This window comes from Symphalangus syndactylus, chromosome 3, assembly GCF_028878055.3.
Source record: "Symphalangus syndactylus isolate Jambi chromosome 3, NHGRI_mSymSyn1-v2.1_pri, whole genome shotgun sequence".
Classification (NCBI taxonomy): Eukaryota; Metazoa; Chordata; class Mammalia; order Primates; family Hylobatidae; genus Symphalangus; species Symphalangus syndactylus.
Genome location: NC_072425.2, coordinates 147,119,272 through 147,142,744, shown reverse-complemented (window position 1 = coordinate 147,142,744; position 23,473 = coordinate 147,119,272). Strand labels below are relative to the sequence as shown.

Here is a 23,473-nt window from a genome sequence, read left to right as displayed (position 1 = left end):
CCTCAGTTCTCTTACCTCTTTGACTACCGTGTGCCAGTGCTGGTGATTCTCGCACACCTCCATCCGCTCTTTGTGGAAAAACTGGCACTTTTCTGGAACTAGCAGGACATCACTTACAAATTCACCCACTGGAAAAGAGAACCTTTGTCAGAGCAGATCTGACCATGATTTCAAGGTGAAAATACCCCTCACTGAAGTTTATGATGATAGTTTACACAGCCAGGAGCAGTCTAATGTATACGAGCAGATGCACATCTCGTACCTTCAAAGGCTGACTGGACGGTACAGTTCTAGCCAAGCAGCCACAAGAACTCACCAACCTGTCAGAGCCATGATGCCAGGGACCTTTTAAAAGCCCCTTGACTGCAGTCCCACTGCAGGGCTACAGCAACACGTGACGGGGAATATAACAGGATCACCTCCATGCCCACCTCAAACACACGCAGCTACTCTCCCCACATGGCTCTGACTTCCTTATTTCTGCCCATACCTCTTCTAATCAAATGCCCAAGAAACTAAAACCAGGTGTTCTACTGAAGTACAGATGAATCTTACTGTAGACAAAACACGATGTAATAACTGAATCCAGTAAGAATAATCAATGATTCATTACAAAGAGGCAAAGGTGCCTTTACAGTGGGAAGCCTTGGCAAAACTCCCTTGGCCAGATAACCAATTTAACATCACTGATAATGAGCAAACCTATATGTGTGATGTCCTAAAAATAATATATCACCTACACAGTATTTCTGCCAAAATATATTATCATTTGAATCTAATCATGCTAAAACACTAAGACAAATCCAAATTCAGGAATATTATGTTAAACGAATGGCATGGACTCTTAAAAAATATCACTGTCACGAAAGTTTTCGTTTTTAAAGAAAGACTAAGGAACTATTCTAGATGAAATGTAGCATGTGATCCTTTTAAAAAGGAAGCTATAAAGAACACTAGTTGGACACTTAGGAAAATTTCCAAACATGACAACTGTATTGTCATTATATACAGGACAATGTCCCTGGCTCTTAGGAGAAACCAGCTGAAATACTTAGAAATGAACCGTCATGATAGCCCAACTTACTTTCAAATGGTTTAGCAACACAAAAATATATACAAGATGCAGAGAGAGAAAAGCATCAGGCAAAATTGGAGAGTCTAGGTAAAGGGTACAGAGGTACTCACTATTACATTTTCTAAAACTTGTCCCACAAAGTTGGGAGAAAGATACACACAGCTGTTTATTTACGGGGAAAAAAATGGTATCTGATTTGTTTCCAAATAATCAGGGTTGTGAGGGAGTGGGCCTATAGAAGGAGGAAGAGTGGCTCATGAACTGATGGTGGTTACAAAGCTGGGCAACCAGTACATGAGGGTGAATGGTATCATCGTCTCTTGTTTGGCCATGTTTGTAATTTGCCACATTAAAAAGTTAGAAACATACAACACATCACTGGATGACCACCCAAAGACTCTGACTCAGTAGTGTAAGGTAAGGCTCAGTAATCTGCACTGGGCATACGTCTGCCATGTGCTCCACACAGTGTAGAGGGAGAGGAAGAGAGGGCGAGAAGGGTGCTTAGCCCAGGGAGAGATGCAGGAAGCAGTGGCAGGAAGATGCAGCAGGCAGACTAACCTCTGAGGTTAAGGGGGAAAAACCCTGAAAATATCATGAGAAAGTAATGCGGTCTAAGAAAGGGCTTAGGGCCCAGCCTAGTGGGAAGTCTACACAGACCCACCCCAGCCTCGCCATCATGGATGGGTCTATCAGGATCCTCTGCCTTAGGCCTCGGGCTCAAGCACTGAAGTCAGTCTTTCTATTGCCCCAGTGGTAAGAGAAAGGGAGTTGCTGATGTGGTGAGTAGGGGAAGATGGGCTCCTGACATGACAAGCTGTAGCAGTGTAACAGTCCCCCCATATGAAAACAGCATTACAAACGGCAGTCGGGTTTCTCAGCACTGCTAGCACAGGGACTTTGGGATCACACAGCTCAATGTGACACTGAAGCAGGAATGTGAAAGTGAGCCTGACACACTGCTTACTCGAGGACCCCAAAGGCTCTAGGGGAGGCAGTACCTGCATACAGGCTTTAGCAATCAACTAGATTTATAAGCATTGCTTAAAAATAGCAAAAACACCAATGGTAAGCCAGAATCTGGCTCTACGAGAACGAACAACCCTGATACTCAATCTAAGTAGAAATTATTTTAATTCTGACATCCAACCACCAACTCACATGGTTTAATGTGATTATTCTGAATTAACTGGGCTGTTTTTATATTTGTTCATTTATGACAGAAAGCAACAAAAGTGTATACTTAAGGAAAAGTATATGTAGGGTTGAATGCCAGGGTTCAATCTCAGCACTGTCATTTACTAGCAGAATAATCTTAGCCAAGTTACTTAACCTTTCTGTCCCTCGGTTTATCTTGTGGGGACTAAATGACATAATCTATACAACAAGAAAAGCTTAGAACAGAAACGATTGTTCCACATTTGGGTTTGCTGTTTAAAATAAAAACAGAAACTGACACCTGGTAGGCATTATTGATGTTAATGTTACTGTGAAGTCTTGAGTAACTAGTTTTATACGAACTATACAACCATACTCATAAAGCAATCTATATTTAAGCAACAGTTAATGCACTTTAATTTGTAAAACCTCACTTTTAAATGTACAATTGTAACATCAAAAAAAATTTAAAGCAGCAATTTCACTACTAATCTATATTCTATAGAAACACTACAACTGTTTTTTTTTTTGAGATTGTGTCTCGCTCTGTCGCCCAGGCTGGAGTGCAGTGGCGTAATCTCAGCTCACTACAACCTCTGCCTCCCAGGTTCAAGCGATTCTCCTGCCTCAGCCTCCCAAGTAACTGAGCAACCATCACATTATGTTTTATCTCTTCAGGATGCTTGGTATAATATTTCAGAATTAAAGTTTAAAATCAAAACCTTTTTGGAAATGCCAAAAATTTAATAAAATAATTCCATGCTAAACCATAAAATTAAATGCCACTAATCTTCAGCTATTCCATGACTGAGTCAATCTGTCTGATCTCTAAAAAGCAAAAGAGAACACCACTGAATTTGAAAACAAACTAAATTCTAAAATTTAACTTTTTATTTATTTATTTTTTAGACAGAGTCTCACACTATCACCCAGGCTGGAGTACAGCAGTGCGATCTCGGCTCACTGCATCCTCCCGAGTAGCTGACATTACAGGTGTTCGCCACCACGCCCAGCTAATTTTTACTATTTTTAGTAGAGACGGGGTTTCACCATGTTGGTCAGGTTGGTCTTGAACTTCTGATCTCAAATGATCCTCCCATCCCAGCCTCCCAAAGTGCTGTCATTACAGGAATGAGCCACCATGCCCGGCCTAAAAATATATATATATATATTTTTTAACAGTACTCTGATTCAACAATTCCAGTTCTAAAAATATACCCTAAGGATGTCTGGATGCAGTGGCTCATGCCTGTAATCCCAGCACTTTATGAGGCTGAGGCAGGCGGATCACTTGAGGTCAGGAGTTCAAGACCAGCCTGGCCAACATGGGGAAACACTGTCTCTACTAAAAATAGTAAAAATTAGCCAGGCGTGGTGACGAATCCCTGTCATCTCAGCTGCAGGGTGGAGGGGGGACACGCGGGACAAAGGCTGCAGTGAGCTGAGATTGCACCACTGCACTCCAGCCTGGGTGACAGAGACCCTATCTCAAAAATAAAAAGAAAAAAAGAAAAAAAAATACGCACACACCCTAAGGAAATAACTAGGCAAGTGAATTAAAATATTCATTAGTGTTATTAATATAAAAAAACTAGAACAAACCTAAATGTCCATCAAAAGGGAATTAATTAAATGACATACAGACATACAACAGAATAGTATGGGGTTACAAGAGATATGGCTTATGTGTATATTTAACATGGACATTTTTCCATGGCGGTTTAATAATTTTTAAAATCACTGAACAAACCAAAAAAAGCAAACCCACTGCATATCTCTAACCCCTTCTTCAGGCTAGTTACTTAAGGCCAACTTTATCTTTTTTTTTTTCCAACCTATCTTTTATTCAAAGATGTATGTATCCCTAAAAGTAGCACATGATAATAAAAGCTCAATAAATGTCAAATAAAAATAAACAGAACTTAAAAAATAAACAGGAGTATACATTGTATAATCTCAGTTAGGGAAAAAACATTTAAAAGTATATACATTTCCATGTGTATCCAAAGAAAAAAATGTTCATCTATACCCCAAAATGTTAATCACAGTTAACTTAGTACAGAAACTGAAAATAATTGTTTTTGTCCCCTTCCCCCCATGCAAACTTCTTTTATTGAAAAATAAACCCCTTTTAAAAAGGTAGACTGGAAGAGGAAACACATTTCAATCCCAGCATCCGCTCTATCATTTCATTGCTACTCTTTGCCTTTGCTACAATTTTTTATCAGAAGCTCCTAAGGGAAAAAAATTTACCTAGGCAGATCAGTATTACTCTGTTTTATAGAACATTGAAAATGGTTCGCTCTCACTTTAATAGTTTATATTCAAGCTGGTAACATCCTCAATTTAATCAGCGGAGTATAATATAATTGCCACAATTTCCTAAGTCACTGGACAAACATAAAGCTCTATTGTTTTTGCTGATCAATGAATATGGCAATATAGCAAAACCTAACCTACACAATATTCATTTAAGCTGCAGTTAGGTTTCATCTCCAATTTCTAATCATCCCTGTGATTCAGCTTTTCTTTCCTACTACTTCTCTCCAGCAGTGCTGTGGCAGCCATCCAGGTTTTAGAGCTTTTTCAGAGTTGCTGAAATTCCTTTCAGAATAAATAACAAAGGCTGTTTACCTACTTGAGGAAGCCTCCAACACCCATCCGTATAAGTAAATCTACTACATACCCTGACATGACTATTACACACTATACGCCTGTATCAAAATATCTCGGGTACTCCATAAATACAGACACCTACTATGTACCCACAAAAATTAAAAATTAAAAAAAATAATAAATTTACTACAAAAGCACACTCCAGGTGCAAACAGGAAAACCATGTAATTTAGCGAGCTGGTAAAAGCTGTACCCAGGTGGAGAAAACAGCCTTATGTAATGAGGCCTGGTGGTCACCCGAGGTATGTTTCAGGGAAAACAGGGTTCAGAGAAGTGAAGGATCCACGCTACCCCTCACGAGGGGAACATTCACCTTGCACAGGGATCCACGCCAGGAACAGGGTGAACTGTCAATGGCTGTCATGAACTCAAAGGCTAGAAGACTCGCAAAAGGACACCTGCAATGGACAAGTGAGCTATGCCAACAGACCAAGGTACAAATGCAGAAGACAGCACCTCAAAGCTGCCAAGACCAGTTTTGTTTTCGAAGTAGATATTAAATCAGAACTTTAGTAGTTTTCATATCGCAATAACACTACCTGTCCAAATCTCTGTCCAAAAATAACCAAAAGCAAAAAACAAATCACCTAAGGCCCAGATCTGGATTTCAAAATAGCATTCCCCACTAAAAGAAACCATGGTGTCTCAGAGAAAACAGACTCCAGGAGTGGAGTAGGGAAAATACAGAATGGACTTGGAGAATCTTTTGCATCAGAAAGTAAAGTTCTCAAAGAATGATAGGGACATGTTAAAAAGGACACAGGAACCAGCATAAAGGGGCCCCCACTGGCCAAATGCAGACAACGTGTACATAATAAAATGAATGTAGACACCATCTTAGCCAGGTGATGAAACAAACTGGTATCGTACTACTCTTACTATGATGCAGTGAGAACGATTCTGTGATACTCCCCCCAAAAATGAATAAATCAAAAGGATCACAGGAAAACACAAATTGCAAGGCATTCTATAAAGGAACTGAGCTTTGTGCAGTGGCAGTATCGTAGCCAATGTGGTTTATCGGAAGTGTGATCATTGCTAATTGAAAACTTTTCTATAAAGGAACTGGTCTGTAGTTTAAAAAAAATTAATAAATGTCACAAAGGACAAGGACATATGCAACATGTAATCTTGGATTAGATCCTGGATGTTATTAGAACAACAGGCGAAACCTGAGTAGGGTCTGTAGATTAGATATTGGATCAACTGGATATTGTCTACAACATCTTGATTTTTGATGATTATACCATGGTTACGTAGGAGAATTTCCTTGCTTTTTAAAAATACACACTGTAGTATTAAGGCATAAGGATACCATGTTTGCCTTACTGCCAAGTGATTCAAAAAATAACAAACCTCGAGTATGTGTGTGAGGGGTGGTGGGAAGGGAGAACAAGATTTTTTACCACATTAATCAAATGTTAACAGTTGGGAAATGTGAAATCTGGGTGAAGGGCACACAGAGGAACTCTGTGCCATTTTTGTAACCATTCTGTAAATTTGAAATTATTTTTAGACTATTATTTTTTAATTTAAAAAAGCAACAGCAACCCTAAAAGACTATCATCAAAAGGCTTTCTAAGGAGTCTATGGGGGGAAAAAGGTGGTGGCCATTATTAACTAAATGATGTCAGTTCTGCCTGGGTGCTCAAAGGGGAGGTGATAGCGGAAGGGGCAGGGAGACATCAAAATCTAACTGATAAGGGAGAATTGCAATATGTCTTTCCTACTTCCTCCCTTAAACTCCAGTCATGTCATCCCTTACTAGTTTAGGCTCAGGCAACTGTGCTTATGTAAAAATACCAATGGATAGCTCTACCGACTGGTTACGAAGTTGTCCAAATGGATGCTGGGGTAAATACGAATAACCGTCTGAAGTAACACCAAAGATTGTATAATGCTTTATTCAGTGACCACAATGCAAAGAAGGTACCAAATGGATTATGGTTAAACTGTCTTTTATGCATTTCATTAATGACAATATTATTGTTTGGTTCTGTAACATGCTAACAAATTTAAACTCTATCATTTGGGAAATAAAGCAATAAAATAAAATTTCTGTTGTGTACCAACTATAGTAGTATTTTTGCGTTATAATTATCATAAACAGTATATCCTATATTCTAGGCACTACCATGGTGCTGAGGTTGACAAAAAAGACTAAAACAGGGTCGCTGCTGGCAAGGTGTTCACAGCATAGTTGGAGAAAGGTCTATGAACAATCATGGCACAGCGTGATAAGTGCAATGGCAACAGCAAGGAGTATTACAGAAACCTGGATGAATGGATAGAAAATAAGACCAGGAAAGGCTCCCTTTAAAGGAGGCAACTCCTGAGGTAAGCCTTGCAGGAAGAACTTCCCAAGCAAAGTCGGCAGAGGAAAGCCATTCCAAATGATGAGAGCTGGATGGTGCGTGACCCAGCACCCTGGGGTGGTCAATGCTGATAAAGCCTAAAACATGAGATCACAGGAGTTGAGCAAGGGCCAGATCATGGAGTTTTGAAGCCATGCTAAGGAGTTTCAACATTCTTTTTTAAGATTTTGTGCATGAAAGACATGATTCAGTCTTCATTTTCAATCTGCAGGCAACAGACTGGACAACCAGCATTCAGAAACAGCATGGAGGCTGCTCTCAGCCCAGACAAGAACTGACCACAGGCTGAGCTAGGGCAGTGGGAATCTGATGCAGGAAGAGGACACAAGCCAGCGATGACCACATTTTTGACTCATAGCACCCTGAGTGTCTTAGGAATTTTTTCACAGGACTCCTAGGCTAAAAAAAATACCGAAAAGTTAAGTAGTTAGACCCAACAACTTAATAAGTACTATGTCCTGTCACCTTAGTGCCCACTGGGCCCTGCACATCTCCCCCAACTGCAATCAGACCGAACACTATCACCCTCATTTCTTTTTCAGCGATTTTCAAAAGATACTTGCTTTTTATCACAGAACTAAAAACATAGCTTCACAGAGATACAAAGTCATCAAAATAAATGAAATGATCTCATGTTGAAACTGTAAATTACTTCCAGCTAGTAGTTTGCAGAATGCCTGACAGATGTCACTACATTTACCTTGAAAAATCAAAAACATCCTGGAATGCCCTGTGAGTTTTGCTGCAATGCCCCAAGGCGCCTCGGCGCACAGTTTGAAAATCATGACTATAAGCCTATTTAAGAGGCAAGTATCAGGCTGGCTCAGAAACTGACCGGACACAGGGAGATAAAGGGTAACAGAAGAATCAAAGGGTCTCCCAGGTCCCACTCAGATGTCTGGGTGGGGAGGTGACAAGGACAAACGAGAGGAGATAATCAGGCTGCAAAGTCTTCAGGGGGAGCAATGCAGAAGAAATGATTTCAAGCACTTTCTATCCACTGTCTACAAATACACCAGGATAATCTCATTTCACTTTTAGTTTGAGAATTTAACGAACGAATGAAACCTCATACCTAGAGATTTCTCAGAGCCAAACAGAATAGAAAGCATCGTTAAACCACATCACACAACATTTTTAACAAGTCTCCCAACCTTGAGGTGCTCAGTTTTAAAGTAAACGGTGGTAAGCACACAATGTCCCTCTTTCTCCTCACGAATACTTTTAAAACAAAGTTAACTGCCACACACTTTAAACAGTGTTGTTCAGGGGCACTGCTTCTTCCTGCGGCTTGGCTACATGTGAGAATGAGAAAAAGTATCACATTCCATTTTGCTGTCATCAGCAGCTGAAGGAAAGGTTTTAAAGAAGGGAGAGAGGAGAATAAGTTAATAGTTCCAATTACCTATAGCTACAGAACCACTCAGGATGTCTATATTAATGCTGTATCTACTTTAATCCCATCAGGGCTAATCTAAAATTGATTGTTTTTGGCCTTTGAAGTTTCTGTGACCACATCTGTTCCTGAATCACCCAGACCACAGATATGAGTGAATTCCAATGTATCAGGCACAAATAGTTAAAATGAATATATTCCCTGAGCATTTGAAGCAACAACTCTGTTTCTGCATAACAAACTGTTACCGTTTTAATCAAATTGGCTCTGAATGTTGACACCAGCAACACGGAGTCATGAACACGCTTACCAGCCCCAAACCCTTCAGAATGGCAGGTCTTATAAGCCCTGGCCCCAGTACCCTTGACTGTCCACAGGCTGCCATAAGTCACTTTTCTTTCTCCTGAAAACTACCAGAAATTTGGTCAAATGGTGCAAACGTGCGTGGGATGAAAGTAAGGGAAACAGAAGACTCTTCTCCTGGGGCTGCTTTCTTGAATACTACTCACCACTATCACGTAAACCACTGATATCAAACAATGTGAGGGCATAAGTGCAGTTGCTCTGTGGGTAGCGCCCTTATTCAGTCCTGAGGAAGGATGTCTACAATGGGAAGGCAGAGTTAGCCATCACTGAGAGGAGGTCAACCACTGACACTCGAAGTCAGTAAACACCCCTAAGAGAAATGCTCCCCAATAAATTCATGTCGCACTCGGCTTCTTACCAGGTGTAAGTTTTTCACTGTGAGCCAAAAGAAAATTAAATTTAAAATGGGAGGGGGCTGGCACTTCCTGAAAAGTAACCAAGAACACTCACCAAGACACTTGAAAGGTGTAACAAAGCGACTCTTGCATTGCTTTTTGTCCCTCCGGCACCAATTGTCAATACTGACCCGCTGGTTTGCCTCCATCACATTTGTGATCTGTAGCTCTGGATACATCTGTTAAGAAAATAAAAACACACACAATAAATCAATCTGCAGACAGACACTTGCAAGTAAGGATGGAGTGTCTAAGTTTACTCAGCCTCCACGCTTATCCTATATACATCTAAAGTTCCATTCCATTACCCCTGGTTCTAACTGAAGTCATCAAATAAAGATACTGTATTTGTTTTCTTTTGACAGGTTAGATTTCTGAACACTTGCATGCATTCTCTTTTCAAAAGGAATATGTATTGAAGGACAAACAAAAGCAGCAAGCTTTCAGCCCAAAACAAATTCATGAGATGTCAAGTTTGCTTGTAGGGTAGGTGTTGAACTGATGAGTCCGTGAGGCAAGTCTATGGAAACGTCTGTGAATGAAATTACAGAACAACATCACCCTGGCCCTGATGCTCATCTCGGTAAGAAGTGGTGGCTGGTGCCTGTAATCCTAGCACTTTGGGAGGCTGGGGAGGATTGCTTGAGGCCAGGAGTTTGAGAGTACCCTGGCCAACGTAGCAAGACCCTGTCTCTATCAGAAAAAATAAATACAAGTTATAACATCTCCTATCATTTTCTCTTTAACACAAAGTTGAATCAGACCTGAGATGATCATTTATAGTACTGGTGGCTTTCTGTCAGTAAGGAGACATGTTTTGTTTTCCATCTTCCAAGACAAGTGGGAGGATGAGAACCAGGCTGCACTTCCATGGCACTTGCCAGGCTTCTGCAGTATCCCTTCCTTAAAGAACTGAGAGCTCACAGAACAGGCAGGCAAAGCCTTCGAGAGGTCTCAGTCATACCGCACACTTAGAAACAAAAGGCTTGGGGCTCCGGTCATTAGCTTCTTGGTCTTAGGTCAAAAGAGAATGACAGGATATCTATTTCTAAGGTAAACAGATTCAACCCTGCCCCAGAAAAATAACAGTTTTAACTTACTGGCAACACTCTTACCTCCTGACAGTACTGAAGAACTTCTTCTTTCGTTTCAAAGCAGCTCTTGGTGCCTGTTGGATCAGGTTCCCATTTCCCAGTCTGAATGTTCACATGCATATTTAACTTCCCGCAAAACATTGCGATTTGAGGCTCAGCAACAGCAAATCCTGTTCCGGCATTGGCTGCAAGAGCCTACCAAAGGGAAGAAAATCGCAGGTTTACTCCAAAAAGGCTAGCACAGAGGCAACAGTCATTCAGGTCTATGTGACAGAATTCATCTTTTAAAAATCTTAATTATTTACTATTTGTATCTTCATAAACAAATCCTTTTCCCAGGAGCTAGAACAGAATAAAAAGTGACTTTTGGATGTATATGATCGAAGTGAAAGGCAAAGGAAAAATCCTATTATTTATTATACTTTAAGTTCTAGGGTACATGTGCACAACGTGCAGGTTTGTTACACAGGTAGACATGTGCCATGTTGGTGTGCTGCACCCATTAACTCGTCATTTACATTAGGTATATCTCCTAATGCTATCCCTCCCCCAACAGGCCCCGGTGTGTGATGTTCCCCACACTGTGTCCAAGTGTTCTTATTGTTCAATTCCCACCTATGAGTGAGAACATGCGGTGTTTGGTTTTCTGTACTTGCGATAGTTTGCTCAGAATGATGGTTTCCAGCTTCATCCAGGTCCCCACAAAGGACATGAACTCATCGTTTTTTTGGCTGCATAGTATTCCATGGTATGTGCCACATTTTCTTAACCCAGTCTATCATTGATGGACATTTGGGTTGGTTCCAAGTCTTTGCTATTGTGAATAGTGCTGCAATAAACATACGTGTGGCATGTGTCTTTATAGCAGCATGATTTATAATCCATTGGGTATATACTCAGTAATGGGGTGGCTGGGTCAAATGGTATTTCTAGTTCTAGATCCTTGAAGAATTTCTAGTTCTAGATCCCTGAGGAATCACCACACTGTCTTCCACAATGGTTGAACTAGTTTACAGTCCTACCAACAGTGTAAAAGTGTTCCTATTTCTCCACATCCTCTCCAGCACCTGTTGTTTCCTGACTTTTTAATGACTGTCATTCTAACTGGTGTGAGATGGTATCTCGTGGTTTTGATTTGCATTTCTCTGATGGCCAGTGATGATGAGCATTTTTGCATGTGTCTGTTGGCTGCATAAATGTCTTCTTTTGAGAAGTGTCTGTTCATATCCTTTGCCCACTTTTTGATGGGGTTGTTTGATTTTTTTCTTGTAAGTTTGTTTAAGTTATTTGTAGATTCTGGATATTAGCCCTTTGTCAGATGGGTAGACTGTAAAAATTTTCTCCCAAAGTTGCCTGTTCACTCTGACGGTAGTTTCTTTTGTTGTGAAGAAGCTCCTTAGTTTAATTAGATCCCATCTGTCAATTTTGGCTTTTGTTGCCATTGCTTTTGGTGTTTTAGACATGAAGTCCTTGCCCATGCCTATGTCCTGAATGGTAATGCCTAGGTTTTCTTCTAGGGTTTTTATGGTTTTAGGTCTAACATTTAAGTCTTTAATCCATCTTGAATTAATTTTTGTATAAGGTGTAAGGAAGGGATCCAGTTTCAGCTTTCTACATATGGCTAGCCAGTTTTCCCAGCACCATTTATTAAATAGGGAATCCTTTCCCCATTTCTTGTTTTTGTCAGGTTTGACAAAGATCAGATGGTTTTAGATGTGTGGTGTTATTTCTGAGGGCTCTGTTCTGTTCCATTGGTCTGTATCTCTGTTTTGGTACCAGTATTATGCTGTTTTGCTTACTGTAGCCTTGAAGTATAGTTTGAAGTCAAGTAGTGTGATGCTTCCAGCTTTGTTCTTTTGGCTTAGGATTGTCTTGGCAATGCGGGCTCTTTTTTGGTTCCATATGAACTTTAAAGTAGTTTCTTCCAATTCTGTGAAGAAAGTCATTGGTAGCTTGATGGGGATGGCACTGAATCTATAAATTACCTTGGGCAGTATGGCCATTTTCATAATATTGATTCTTCCTATCCATGAGCATGGAATGTTCTTCCATTTGTTTGTGTCCTCTTTTATTTCATTGAGCAGTGGTTTGTAGTTCTCCTTGAAGAGGTCCTTCACATCCCTTGTAAGTTGGATTCCTAGGTTATTTTATTCTCTTTGAAGCAATTGCGAATGGGAGTTCACTCATGATTTGGCTCTCTGTCTGTTAATGGTGTATAGGAATGCTTGTGATTTTTGCACGTCGATTCTGTATCCTGAGACTTAGGCAAAGGAAAAATCTAACCCTCAATCCCCACCTGGGATACTTCTAACTTTAGAACATATAATCCAACTGCAGTCTGTCCTCGTAAAAGCAAATCTACTTTCTAATCCTTTGCACACACCAAATCATGAAAGTAGAGAATTACTAAAATTCCAATAATTTTACTTAATTTACCCACAAAACAAAATTTCATTGAGCAACTACTATTTTGCAAAGAAATATGCTAAGTGTTTAGGATATAAGAGTGGGCAAAAAAGTCATGACCTGCTTTCTTGGGGCTCTAATGCAAGAGTTAAAACTCACAAAAAGTGTGATCACATTCCCAAATGTCCTAAGGAGGAAAAGAACACAGCGTTGAGAAAGCACATAAAAAAGGAATCTGGGCCGGGCGCAGTGGCTCACACGTGTAATTCTAGCACTTTGGGAAGTCAAGGCGGGCAGATCACGAGGTCGGCAGTTCAAGACCAGCCTGGCCAACATGGCAAAACCCCGTCTCTACTAAAAATACACAAATTAGCCAGGTGTGGTGGCGGATGCCGTGGCGGATGCCGGTAATCACAGCTACTCAGGGGGCTGAGGCAGGAAAATTGCTTGAACCCGGGAGGCAGAGGTTGTAGTGAGCCGAGATTGCACAACTGCACTCCAGCCTAGGAAAGAGAGTGAGATTCAAATCTCAAAAAAAAAAACGTTATCTGACCTCAGCTTGGGTAGGAAGCTGATCAAGGAAGCTTCCTAAAGAGAGTGACACTTGAGTAGCACTTTAAGCATCCCACATGGAGGCAGTGTTGATTTTGAGGCAGAGAGATGGTGGGAGAGGCATGCAGGGACAAGAGTCTGCAGACCAAGAAAGGACTTCAGTCCTTATCACTGAAGTGTTGAGAGGCTTTAAGCATAGTTACTATTTTCATAACAAAGCTCTGATGCTTTCTCTAGTTGCACGGTGAAGAACAGACTGAAAGGAAATGAGTGTATGCAGCGAAATCATTCAGGATGCTGGAGTTGCACATTCCAAGAGAGGAATAAATGGTAGCTTGGGCTAAGGTGGAGTGGTGGACAGAGAGATTCAAGAGACCATAAAATAGGCCTAGGTGTGATAACTGGTATGAGGGATGAGGAAGAGGAAGGTTCAAGTTTGGCTCCCATGACTCAAAATGTGATGGCATCATTCATAAACACAGAACACTAAAGGGGATTCATGAATAATTTTCTCTCGTGTTGGGTAAAAATAATCAGCTATTTCATAAGATCTGTCTTTGGCCCGTATCCCTTTATGTGCAGTCTAACCATTAACAGCTCAGAAGCTATAGGTGACAAGTAACATTACGACAGCAAGGCTCCTGCAGACATGCACGAGAAAAGCACAGGCATCAGCCGGGCATGGGGGCTCACACCTATAATCCCAGCACTTTGGGAGGCCAAGGCAGGCAGATCACCTGAGGTCGGGAGTTGGAGACCAGACTGACCAACATTGACAAACCCCATCTCCACTAAAAATACAAAATTAGCCTGGTGTAGGCCAGGCGCGGTGGCTCACGCTTGTAATCCCAGCACTTTGGGAGGCCGAGGCGGGCGGATCACGAGGTCAGGAGATCGAGACCACGGTGAAACCCCGTCTCTACTAAAACTACAAAAAAAATTAGCCGGGCGTGGTGGCGGGCGCCTGTAGTCCCAGCTACTCGGAGAGGCTGAGACGGGAGAATGGCGTGAACCCGGGAGGCGGAGCTTGCAGTGAGCCGAGACTGCGCCACTGCACTCCAGCCTGGGCGACAGAGCGAGACTCCGTCTCAAAAAAAAAAAAAAAAAAAAAAATTAGCCTGGTGTGGTGGCACATGCCTGTAGTCCCAGCTACTCAGGAAGCTGAGGCAGGAGAACTTCCTGAACCCGGAAGGCAGAGGTTGCAGTGAGCAGAGATCACGCCATTGCACTCCAGCCTGGGCAACAAGAACGAAACTCCGTCTCAAAAAAAAAAAAAAAAAAAAAAAAAAAAAAAAAAAAACAGAAAGACAGGGAGGGAGGAAGGAAAGAAGGAAGGGGGGGGAGAGAGAGAGGGAGAGAGAGAGAGAAGCACAGGCATCTCTCTAGAAACATGCCATTACTCATGGTTATAGCCATGAGAGTCCCCAATTGCAAAACCTTCTTCAAAATTAAAAAAAAAACAAAAAACAGTTCTTAAGTTAAAACTTGTGGAGGAGGAGGGTTAGGTTATATGATCTACTATGTTGTTCTTTTTAAAAACAGCACATACATAACATGGTTTTCCTATTAACAAGAAAGGGTAGCTTTGATGCCCCCACCTTTTTTTTTTTTTTTTTTGAGGCAGGGTCTTGCTCTGTCACCCAGGTGGAGTGCAGTGGGGCAATCTCAGCTCGTTACAGTCTCGACCCCCTGGGCTCAAGCCATCCTCCAGCCTTCATCTCCTGAGTAGCAGGGACCACAGGCATGCGCCATCACACCCAGTATACACGTATTTATTTTTTGGTAGAAATGGGGTTCTCATTGTGTTGCCCAGGCTGGTCTCAAACTCCTGGGCTCAAGTGATCCTTCTGCCTTGACCTCCCAAAGGACTGGGATCCTAAGTGTGAGATACCACGCCTAGCTGACTTTTAAAATATATGGAAAATGTATGATTTTCTAGGAAACTTTCATTTATTTATGCTGATGAACTACACAGACATGAACAACCCTTCTAATCAGGAACTTAAATTTGATTGTGAAATATATTATGGTCTTTTTCCAGGACCAATTTACCATCTGACATATGTTCTGCTTCAAAGCTTATTAAAATGAACCTGCTTTCTACTAGTATAAGAGAAGGAAGCACCAACCCTTGTTGGACAGCTGGGAGAAAGCTAATTTGGAATTAAAATGTTGCCAATATCTATCAGGGCTGAAAAACACCTCAGTTAAACCCAACAAACAATTAGCACCTTTATTAACTAGAACTGACTTTACCCTGCTGGGATGAATACTCATTTATTAAAGTAGAAGGCCCTCTGCCTTCAGTATGAATGCACATGAAGCTACAGACTAAGGTGAGTTCCTGCTTCCCCCAAAGAAGGAAAAAACACCTAAAGATATGTGTAGAAAGGAACACACACCTATTCATAGGTAATATTCTAGTGGTGCTTAATTCAAACAAATCATTAAAAGCTATAAAGGATGCACAAGACAGATGTGCATAATTTTCACACTTAGTTCACGATGCGTACCAAGCCGGGTACTGTGGCTCACACCTGTAATCCCAGCACTTTGGAAGGCTGAGGCAGGTGGATACCTGAGATCAGGAGCTCGAGACCAGCCTGGCCAACATGGTGAAACCCTGTCTCTACTAAAAATACAAAAATTAGCCAGGCATGGGGGGGCTGAGACACTAGAATCGCTTGAACCCAGGAGGCAGAGTTTGCAGTGAAGCCGAGATTACGCCACTGCACTCCAGACTGGGCAACAGAGACAGAGAATCTGTCTCAAAAACAAAAAAGATGTGTACCAAAAGGCCTGTTCTTTTGTAATCTAAGGATTATGGCTAGAAACTTGGATTGTGTGTGGAGGAAAATGGGGATACCCAAAGATAAAGGTAAGGAAACCCCAGGGATATTTTCATGTACTGAAACCAGTGCTCTCTCCCGAATCCTTTGCTTCCCACTTCAAAAGCTCAGATAGAATTAAGTGAAGAAAATCCAAGAAGACATGATAAATATGTAAGTGAAAAGCCAAATCTACAGGTCGGAAGCAATGTGCTTCCTAAACCTGCTATGAATGAACTCCTATAGTTAAATCTGAAAGCTTCTGAGCAGTGTTTCCTAGATTCTCTCTGGCCTTCTATATTTTTACATTAAAGGCAGCTACTAAACAAATCGGATTTCAGGTGGTATTTAATCTTTCAGCAGTTCAGCCTGCAGAAGGAGAAACCATTTACCCCTTAAATTCCAAAAATGAATATAGCTCAGAAACAGTAATTAGTTACATGAGGTCACCCAAGCCACAGTGTGGAATGGTCAATTTCATCGTAAAAAGCCATTTATCAGCACCAAAGATTATGTTCCACATGTTACTCATTACGGTTGTTGGCTAAAAGACCACAAGAGTTCCAACTGTATAAATGTTCAGTTTATGGGTCAACCACTAAGGTCAACACATCAGTGGTAAGTTCATTTCAGCTCTGTGCTGAGATGGTCAGTACTATCTTCCCTAAAGAGAATCTTAAAATACCAGAGGTTAAAGCAACAGGAAGAGGCAGCTAAGCACCAACAGATCCTCACATCAGTTACCACCAAGAAAAAGCAGAGAAACTGGAATCAATCCAGACAGCTAATATGCTGTAGTGATTCACTTTTGAGTTCAGAAAGATTAATCCTTGTGGTCTTAAGAGACTCTCAAGAAGGTATCATCTGAAATATAAAAAGCCTCTGTGGACCATGTTTTAGGAGTCAACTAATCAAACATACCCCAACCCTACCTAGAGTATAAAAGGCTAATTTTTTCTGTAATGTTTGTACTTCTACCTTGAAAATGCCCTTATTTAATGTGCTCTCCATTTCCTTAAGCACAGACTGTGCCTTGATCCATTATATCAACATATAAATCAATCTGTTTCCTAATCTAACATGTTACAAATGGGATTTTGCTGCCAAGTCAGCACTTGTGATATCCTGTAAACCTGAATCCTCTACCAAAAAAATTAATGCCCCATGTGCTGGCACTTAAGCCAGTCCTTGTGATCTATGCATACTGCAGCACTTTTAAGGCTTGGAAAACAAATTGCATCAACTGCTTCCCTAGCCCAGCACTTCCATTTTGCTTAATAATTCATTCTTAATAAGAAAATCCATTTTATTAATTTGGCTTGGGGAACAGTTTAGCAATCAAAGGACAGAAATTCAACTTGGTAAAAAGTGCTTCTAGTAACTTGGTCGAAAACCTGAAATGGCTTAAGGAAATAAATATGTAAATCTAAATAAATCTAGGTCTCAACCTACTTTAAACCAGGGCCTTTAATCACCTCAAATGATGCAACTCCTGGACCCATCTAAGCCTACCTCCCTTCACAAAGCCCTCAGGACCAGGCAGTCCTCTCACTCCAAAGCAAACGTGCACACCCAGTTATCTCTGCCCTCATTGAAGCTACTATTCCAGGATCAAATCTGGTTGCAGGGCTTGTGAAGGTGCCTGCCACAGAGGGAGCATCTTCCCATGAACATGGTTTGATCCTACTACTGGGAGAATTAGGTCTCTTTGAACAGGAATCCAGCTTTATGAGACACACTTGTATTCAAGTTTCACCCTGCGAAGGCAATGTTAACACAGTTCTAGTTCTAATAAAATGCGGAATGAAGCAGGCCTTTGAGGCATCTAGTTACCACTCGCAAGCTACTGATAGCGAACGGTACGACGCTCTTGTTCAAAAACATTTTTTAAGGAAAAGTCAGTAAAAGGACCATCTATTAAAAGATACGAAGATCCTATGTATTATTTTCATTCATATTTGTTCAAGTGCTGAGATACTTCAAGATTCATAAATTTGTTTTATGAACCTTCACCAAAGATTTACTAAACTGAACAAAGTGGAAAAAAAAAATCCTGTTGTTCTTAGTATCCTTTCAAGGTATCTCCCCAAATATATTAGCTACAAAAGGGAAAACAATTACTTGAGAGCAGAGAGACACATCAGACACCTACGTTAATCTCATCCACAATGAGACATTTGAGGGTGCTGATCAGGAAAGAGCGGGGACTGCAACAGATCTGAGAAGACTAAGCAGCAATGACAAGTAAATGCAATGCAGGCGCCTGGACAGGATCCCAGAACAGGAAAAGGACATTAGTGGAAAAACCGCAGCAATTATTTGAATAACGTCTGTAAGTCAGTTAACAGTGCTGTGCCAGTGCAAACCTCCTGGTTTTGATCATGGCATTACGAGTTACGCAAGATGTCAACATTAAGGGAAACAGGGTTACAGTACAGGGGAACTCTTGTAGTATTTTTGCAACTTTTTTTAAAGTCTAAAATTTGTTCAAAATACAGTGTTTTTGAATTCTGCTTATTATATGCCTAGATTTCAATCTGGAATGCATTGTTTCAATATTAAGAGTCTACTCTGTCAAAAAGAGAAGACACAATTTGAGGTAGTGCAACTAGTAAGTAAAATCGGAACAGGCTCAAAACCTGAAAAGTGTATTATTCTAAACACACGGGGGCCAGGCGCCGTGGCTCACGCCTACAATCCCAGCACTTTGGGAGGCCGAGGCAAGTGGATCACGAGGTCAGGAGATCGAGACCATCCTGGCTAACACGGTGAAACCCTGTCTCTACTAAAAAAAAATACAAAAAATTAGCCGGGTGTGGTGGCGGGCGCCTGTAGTCCGAGCTACTCAGGAGGCTGAGGCAGGAGAATGGCGTGAACCCGGGAGGCGAAGCTTGCAGTGAGCCGAGATCGCGCCACTGCACTCCAGCCTGGGCGACAGAGCGAGACTCTGTCTCAAACAACAACAACAACAAATAAACACACGGGTACACATCCTAATACAGTAAAGCCCCATGTGAACACATATTAAATTCTATTTTTCTGCAGTTGGAAGACTATTACGATTCTGACCCAGAGCCTAATGTGTAAGAAATGCCACATTTTTTTTTACTGTCCAAACAGTGACCACAGTTTGAAACTTTAAGAGTATCTTTCTCAGCAGCAGAGAAGTGAAGCTTCAAACCACTATCTAATAAAATAGCAGGATTCTTGTTAAGCATTTTCCAGTTTTATAGCAGTAAAAGGAAAAAACCTATTCTTGAGAGTTTGCATTACATGAATGGAAAATTCTTGGCCTTTTGATTTGTTAACATTTAAACTTAATTCTAATTAGAAACTGGTGAACTGGGTGTAGGGGGAAAACTCCAAGTGTAAAAGGACATTATTCTTACAGTGACATATGCCCAGCTGTTAGGTATTACTTTCACAGGCAGTAATTTATACTAATAACCCCAGCTTTTATTAGAGCTTTAAATATTAAAGTATAAATGAGGTATCATTTCCAAGATTGAAAATGGTTTAAGCTGTCTCCAACGCTTTTTATGGAAACATGGTAATTTGTCCATCTGGATTATAGTGGTAAGGAGCCAAGCATCATGATTTAATAGAGGTCTGTCTTTCAGTATGTGTCTCTGAGATGAGAGCTGAGGGAAGTTTTTTGAAAATATACAAATACATAAAATACTTTCATGTAAAAAAAAAAAACAAACCCATGCAAAACAGTGTTTACACACCTGAAATTCTCAAATGAACAGATCCTTCATCGGTCCCTGTGTTTTTTTCTGATTGTCCATTATAAATAGGAAGTCCAAGAAACTTATTTCCAGGGGGTATGGAGACACTAGGGACTGGCCTCGGCCAACCATTACTCTTCTACTCACTGCACTACTGACCTGGGAGAAGGACCAAGAGTGTGGCTTTAAGGCGCAGACACCCCGTGACAGAGCTCCACCTCCATCACTGACTGGCTGTGCCAACTCTGGCAGGTCACCTAGCCTCTCTGGGCCTCACTTTCGTATCTATAAGGTAATGACAATAATAACTACACATCAGTGCTGCTTTGACATTTAAATGAGTTAATACATGTTAAGTGTTTGAAAAGTGCTTGTCACATAGAAGCGCTCTTCAAGCACTGGTAGCTTTCATTATTACCAGGTTTTAATACTTTAATCTACAAAACAGGGTTACTAACGAACCGACGGCTCAGGCCTGTTGTGAGGACTCGATTAAGATAACACGCAGAAGCGCTGAGCACAATGCCTGCCGCAGAGCAAGCACGTTAGCATCACTGTCATCAGGCTGGCTCTTTCCACTCTCTGGCTGCAATTACGCAGAACCGGGGCTTGAACCCAAGGTGCATAAGGGAAGAGGCCACAAAGTCCCCACGACTGGCCATCCTTCCCAAATCCAGGATGGCATGAAATGGGTTTAAAAGAGTGCACATTCCTTCTTTACGCATTAACTATGGACATGAGGAAAGCAGGTTGCATTAATGCTTCATATTTTGTGGGAACTCAGTCACCAAACATTTAGATGAATGATTTAATACATTTAAACGAAAATGGCCAAGAGTTGCTGACTTCCTGGCTCTAGCCCAGCTTCCGGGACTTGGAAGTGAAGTCAAGATGAATCTGCAACTATCAAAACACTTCTGTGATCACAAGAGCACTATGTAAATTATTTTGCTAAACTGGTTTTCCTGATGGACATTCTGCTTCCTTGCTATGTAATCTCATGGAAGTTATTTAATCTCTCTTGACCTTAGTTTTCACTTTTGTGCAACATAAACAGGGTGCTACTCAAAGATTAGTTATTAAATGAGACACCTACAATATTAACTTTTTTTCACACTATAACAGATGGAACTCTATTTTCCTAAAACTCCCCATGCAGGAGAAACATGGCTTAGAAACAAAGATGGCTTCCCTCACTAAGTCAGAATTCACTATGACGCCAAAGCAAAGCAGGCATTTCTCATACTTTGTCAGGCATGCTAACTGCAGAGGTCAGGAAGGCAGGAGGCCTCAGAATTAACATAAGATGATCTAAATGGTGTGAAGTTGGGCTTAACATTTGAATTTGTTGGCCAGCATTACTTAGGCAGTTACTAAGAGTGTGCTGACCAGTACGTGCAGAGCAGGGCTGGGGGGATGTAGAAGGATATGTTTCCTAAACCTTAGAAGAGTGAAATGATTTCAAGTAACACTCAGAAGTACTACTCATTAAATATTAATAATAAAATATGTTTATTCTAAATCATTCTTATTGATTCGGATGACAGAAATAATACAAATGATGAAGGGTTTTCTGTAGAATATCCGAGCACAAACCTGGCAATACTCTCAGAAATTACAAGCTTCCTCTGGCGGACCTGGTACTCTATGATATATACTTTGTTTTTATATGCATTAAGCCAGTCACTAAAAATCGAGTTAAGCATAGTTTGAGTATTTCATGTACCTGTAAAAAATTACACTTCTTTTAAAAATATTCCATTTTTCTGACCAACTATTTCACTAAATAAACACTCGAATTAGTGATTTTACCAAGGCTAAGTTGAGAAACTATCCAACATGCCAGCTTTGGCTGAAATGCTGTAACTGACTTCAAGAGGTTAAAACCACAAACACGAATAACCAATGTCAGAGATCTGAAATTGACTTCACTAGATCTCTTTTCCTTTAATGTATCTGGGAAAAAATAAGAAAACGAATCCATGCAACTGAAAACATCTTTTTTTTTTTTTTTTTTTTTGAGACGGAGACTCCCTCTGTCAGACACCACTACACCTGGCTAATTAAACAAAAATTTTTTGCAGAGACAGGGTCCCACTATATTGCCCAGCCTGCTCTTGCACTCCCAGCCTCAAACAATCCTCCCTCCTTGGCCTCCCAAACTGTTAGAATTACAGGTGTGAGTCGCCATACCTGGCCCTTTAATTTCTAAGGTTCTGCTATGCTGAAAGGCATGAAATTCTTGGGTGAATAACCCGTATCTTTGCTTATAACAAAAAATGACAATTTGCCAAAATGATTTTCACAGGGCAGGGAGAGAGAAACTTTACATTTTAAATACAAATTTCTATACAGTCATTCTGCTAAACATTTTATTAGGTGCACACAACATTCAGATATCAATCTGGATATAACAAATCAATTTAACTTCTAATGCCCATTAAAACCGTGCAAATAACAAAAATACGAAAGCGCTCTACCCTTTCCAAATTCAAAGCAAGTTAAAAGACATCTTTCCTATGATTTATGTGGCATTTAAATTTAAAAGTAAATCAGACTGTATTACCAGCTTACAGTAGATCTGCTTGCAGACAATAATTCTTCCTGTCTTGGACCCATGCCCATGTGCATTATTGTAATTATCAACAATTTAAAAAACTGAAGTAATAAAGCAAGTATGAGCCACTAGTCAGTGTGTTTACTGCTTGCTGCACTGGCTATTAGTTAACCTTCTGGGGTTCAAACCACCTAACTACTAATAAATGCATAAACGACAGCAGGAAAAGCTACCCTCGAGTAAAAAGAATAAATAAAAGGAATGTAAACGTGTGTGTAAGCACACATGAACCCGCATGGTGTAAAATCCAACAGCACCTTTTTTGGTATTTTTTAGAGACAGGGTCTTGCTCTGTCACCCAGGCTGGAGTGCAGTGGTGCAATCACAGCTGATTATAACCTTCAACTTCTGGGCTCAAGTGATCCTCCTGCCTTGGCCTTCCGAGGAGCTGAGACCACAGATGTGCACCACTACACCTGGCTAATTTTTAAATGTTTTGTAGAGATGAGGTCTCGCTATATCACCCAGGCTGGTCTCAAACTCCAAGTCTCATGCAATTCCCCAGCCTCAGCCTCCCAAGGTATTGGGATTACAGGCATGAGCCACAGGGCCCAGCCTCAACAGCACTTTTTTACTACTTGTCAGGTGGGCACTGGGAGCCCTCCAGGATCCAGTCTCCACCCAGCACTCTGAATCACCTCAAGGTAGAACACACTGCTCTTCTTTATTCCAGAGAATTCAGAGTGGCTAATGTGGCTTCCAAGGCCCACCATGATGCAGCCCCTGCCACAGTCCAGCACCACCCTTGATGTCACAAGCCAGGGTCTGTCTCACCTCAAGGCCAACTGTCCTCTCTTGTTGAGG

At 41.0% G+C, this 23,473-nt stretch overlaps 1 protein-coding gene and 1 pseudogene across 25 annotated transcripts in view; one reads left to right on the top strand and one right to left on the bottom strand.

Moving 5' to 3' along the window:
- The window catches only part of APLP2 (amyloid beta precursor like protein 2), a 67,578-nt gene that overhangs the window by 23,774 nt on the left and 20,331 nt on the right, over positions 1–23,473 (bottom strand). For 17 of the 25 annotated variants that reach the window (XM_055273743.2, XM_055273748.2, XM_055273755.2 and 14 more), the window contains exons 2-4: positions 10,557–10,730; positions 9,497–9,620; positions 16–128 (exon numbers count right to left, since the gene is read on the bottom strand). In XM_055273743.2, coding sequence (XP_055129718.1) covers positions 16–128; positions 9,497–9,620; positions 10,557–10,730 — 411 coding nt within the window. Of the gene's footprint in view, positions 1–15; positions 129–9,496; positions 9,621–10,541; positions 10,731–23,473 lie in introns of all 25 variants that reach the window. The other 8 variants (XM_055273767.2, XM_055273761.2, XM_055273764.2 and 5 more) reach the window with 3 other exon arrangements.
- LOC129480033 (uncharacterized) lies at positions 5,891–6,017 on the top strand (annotated as a pseudogene).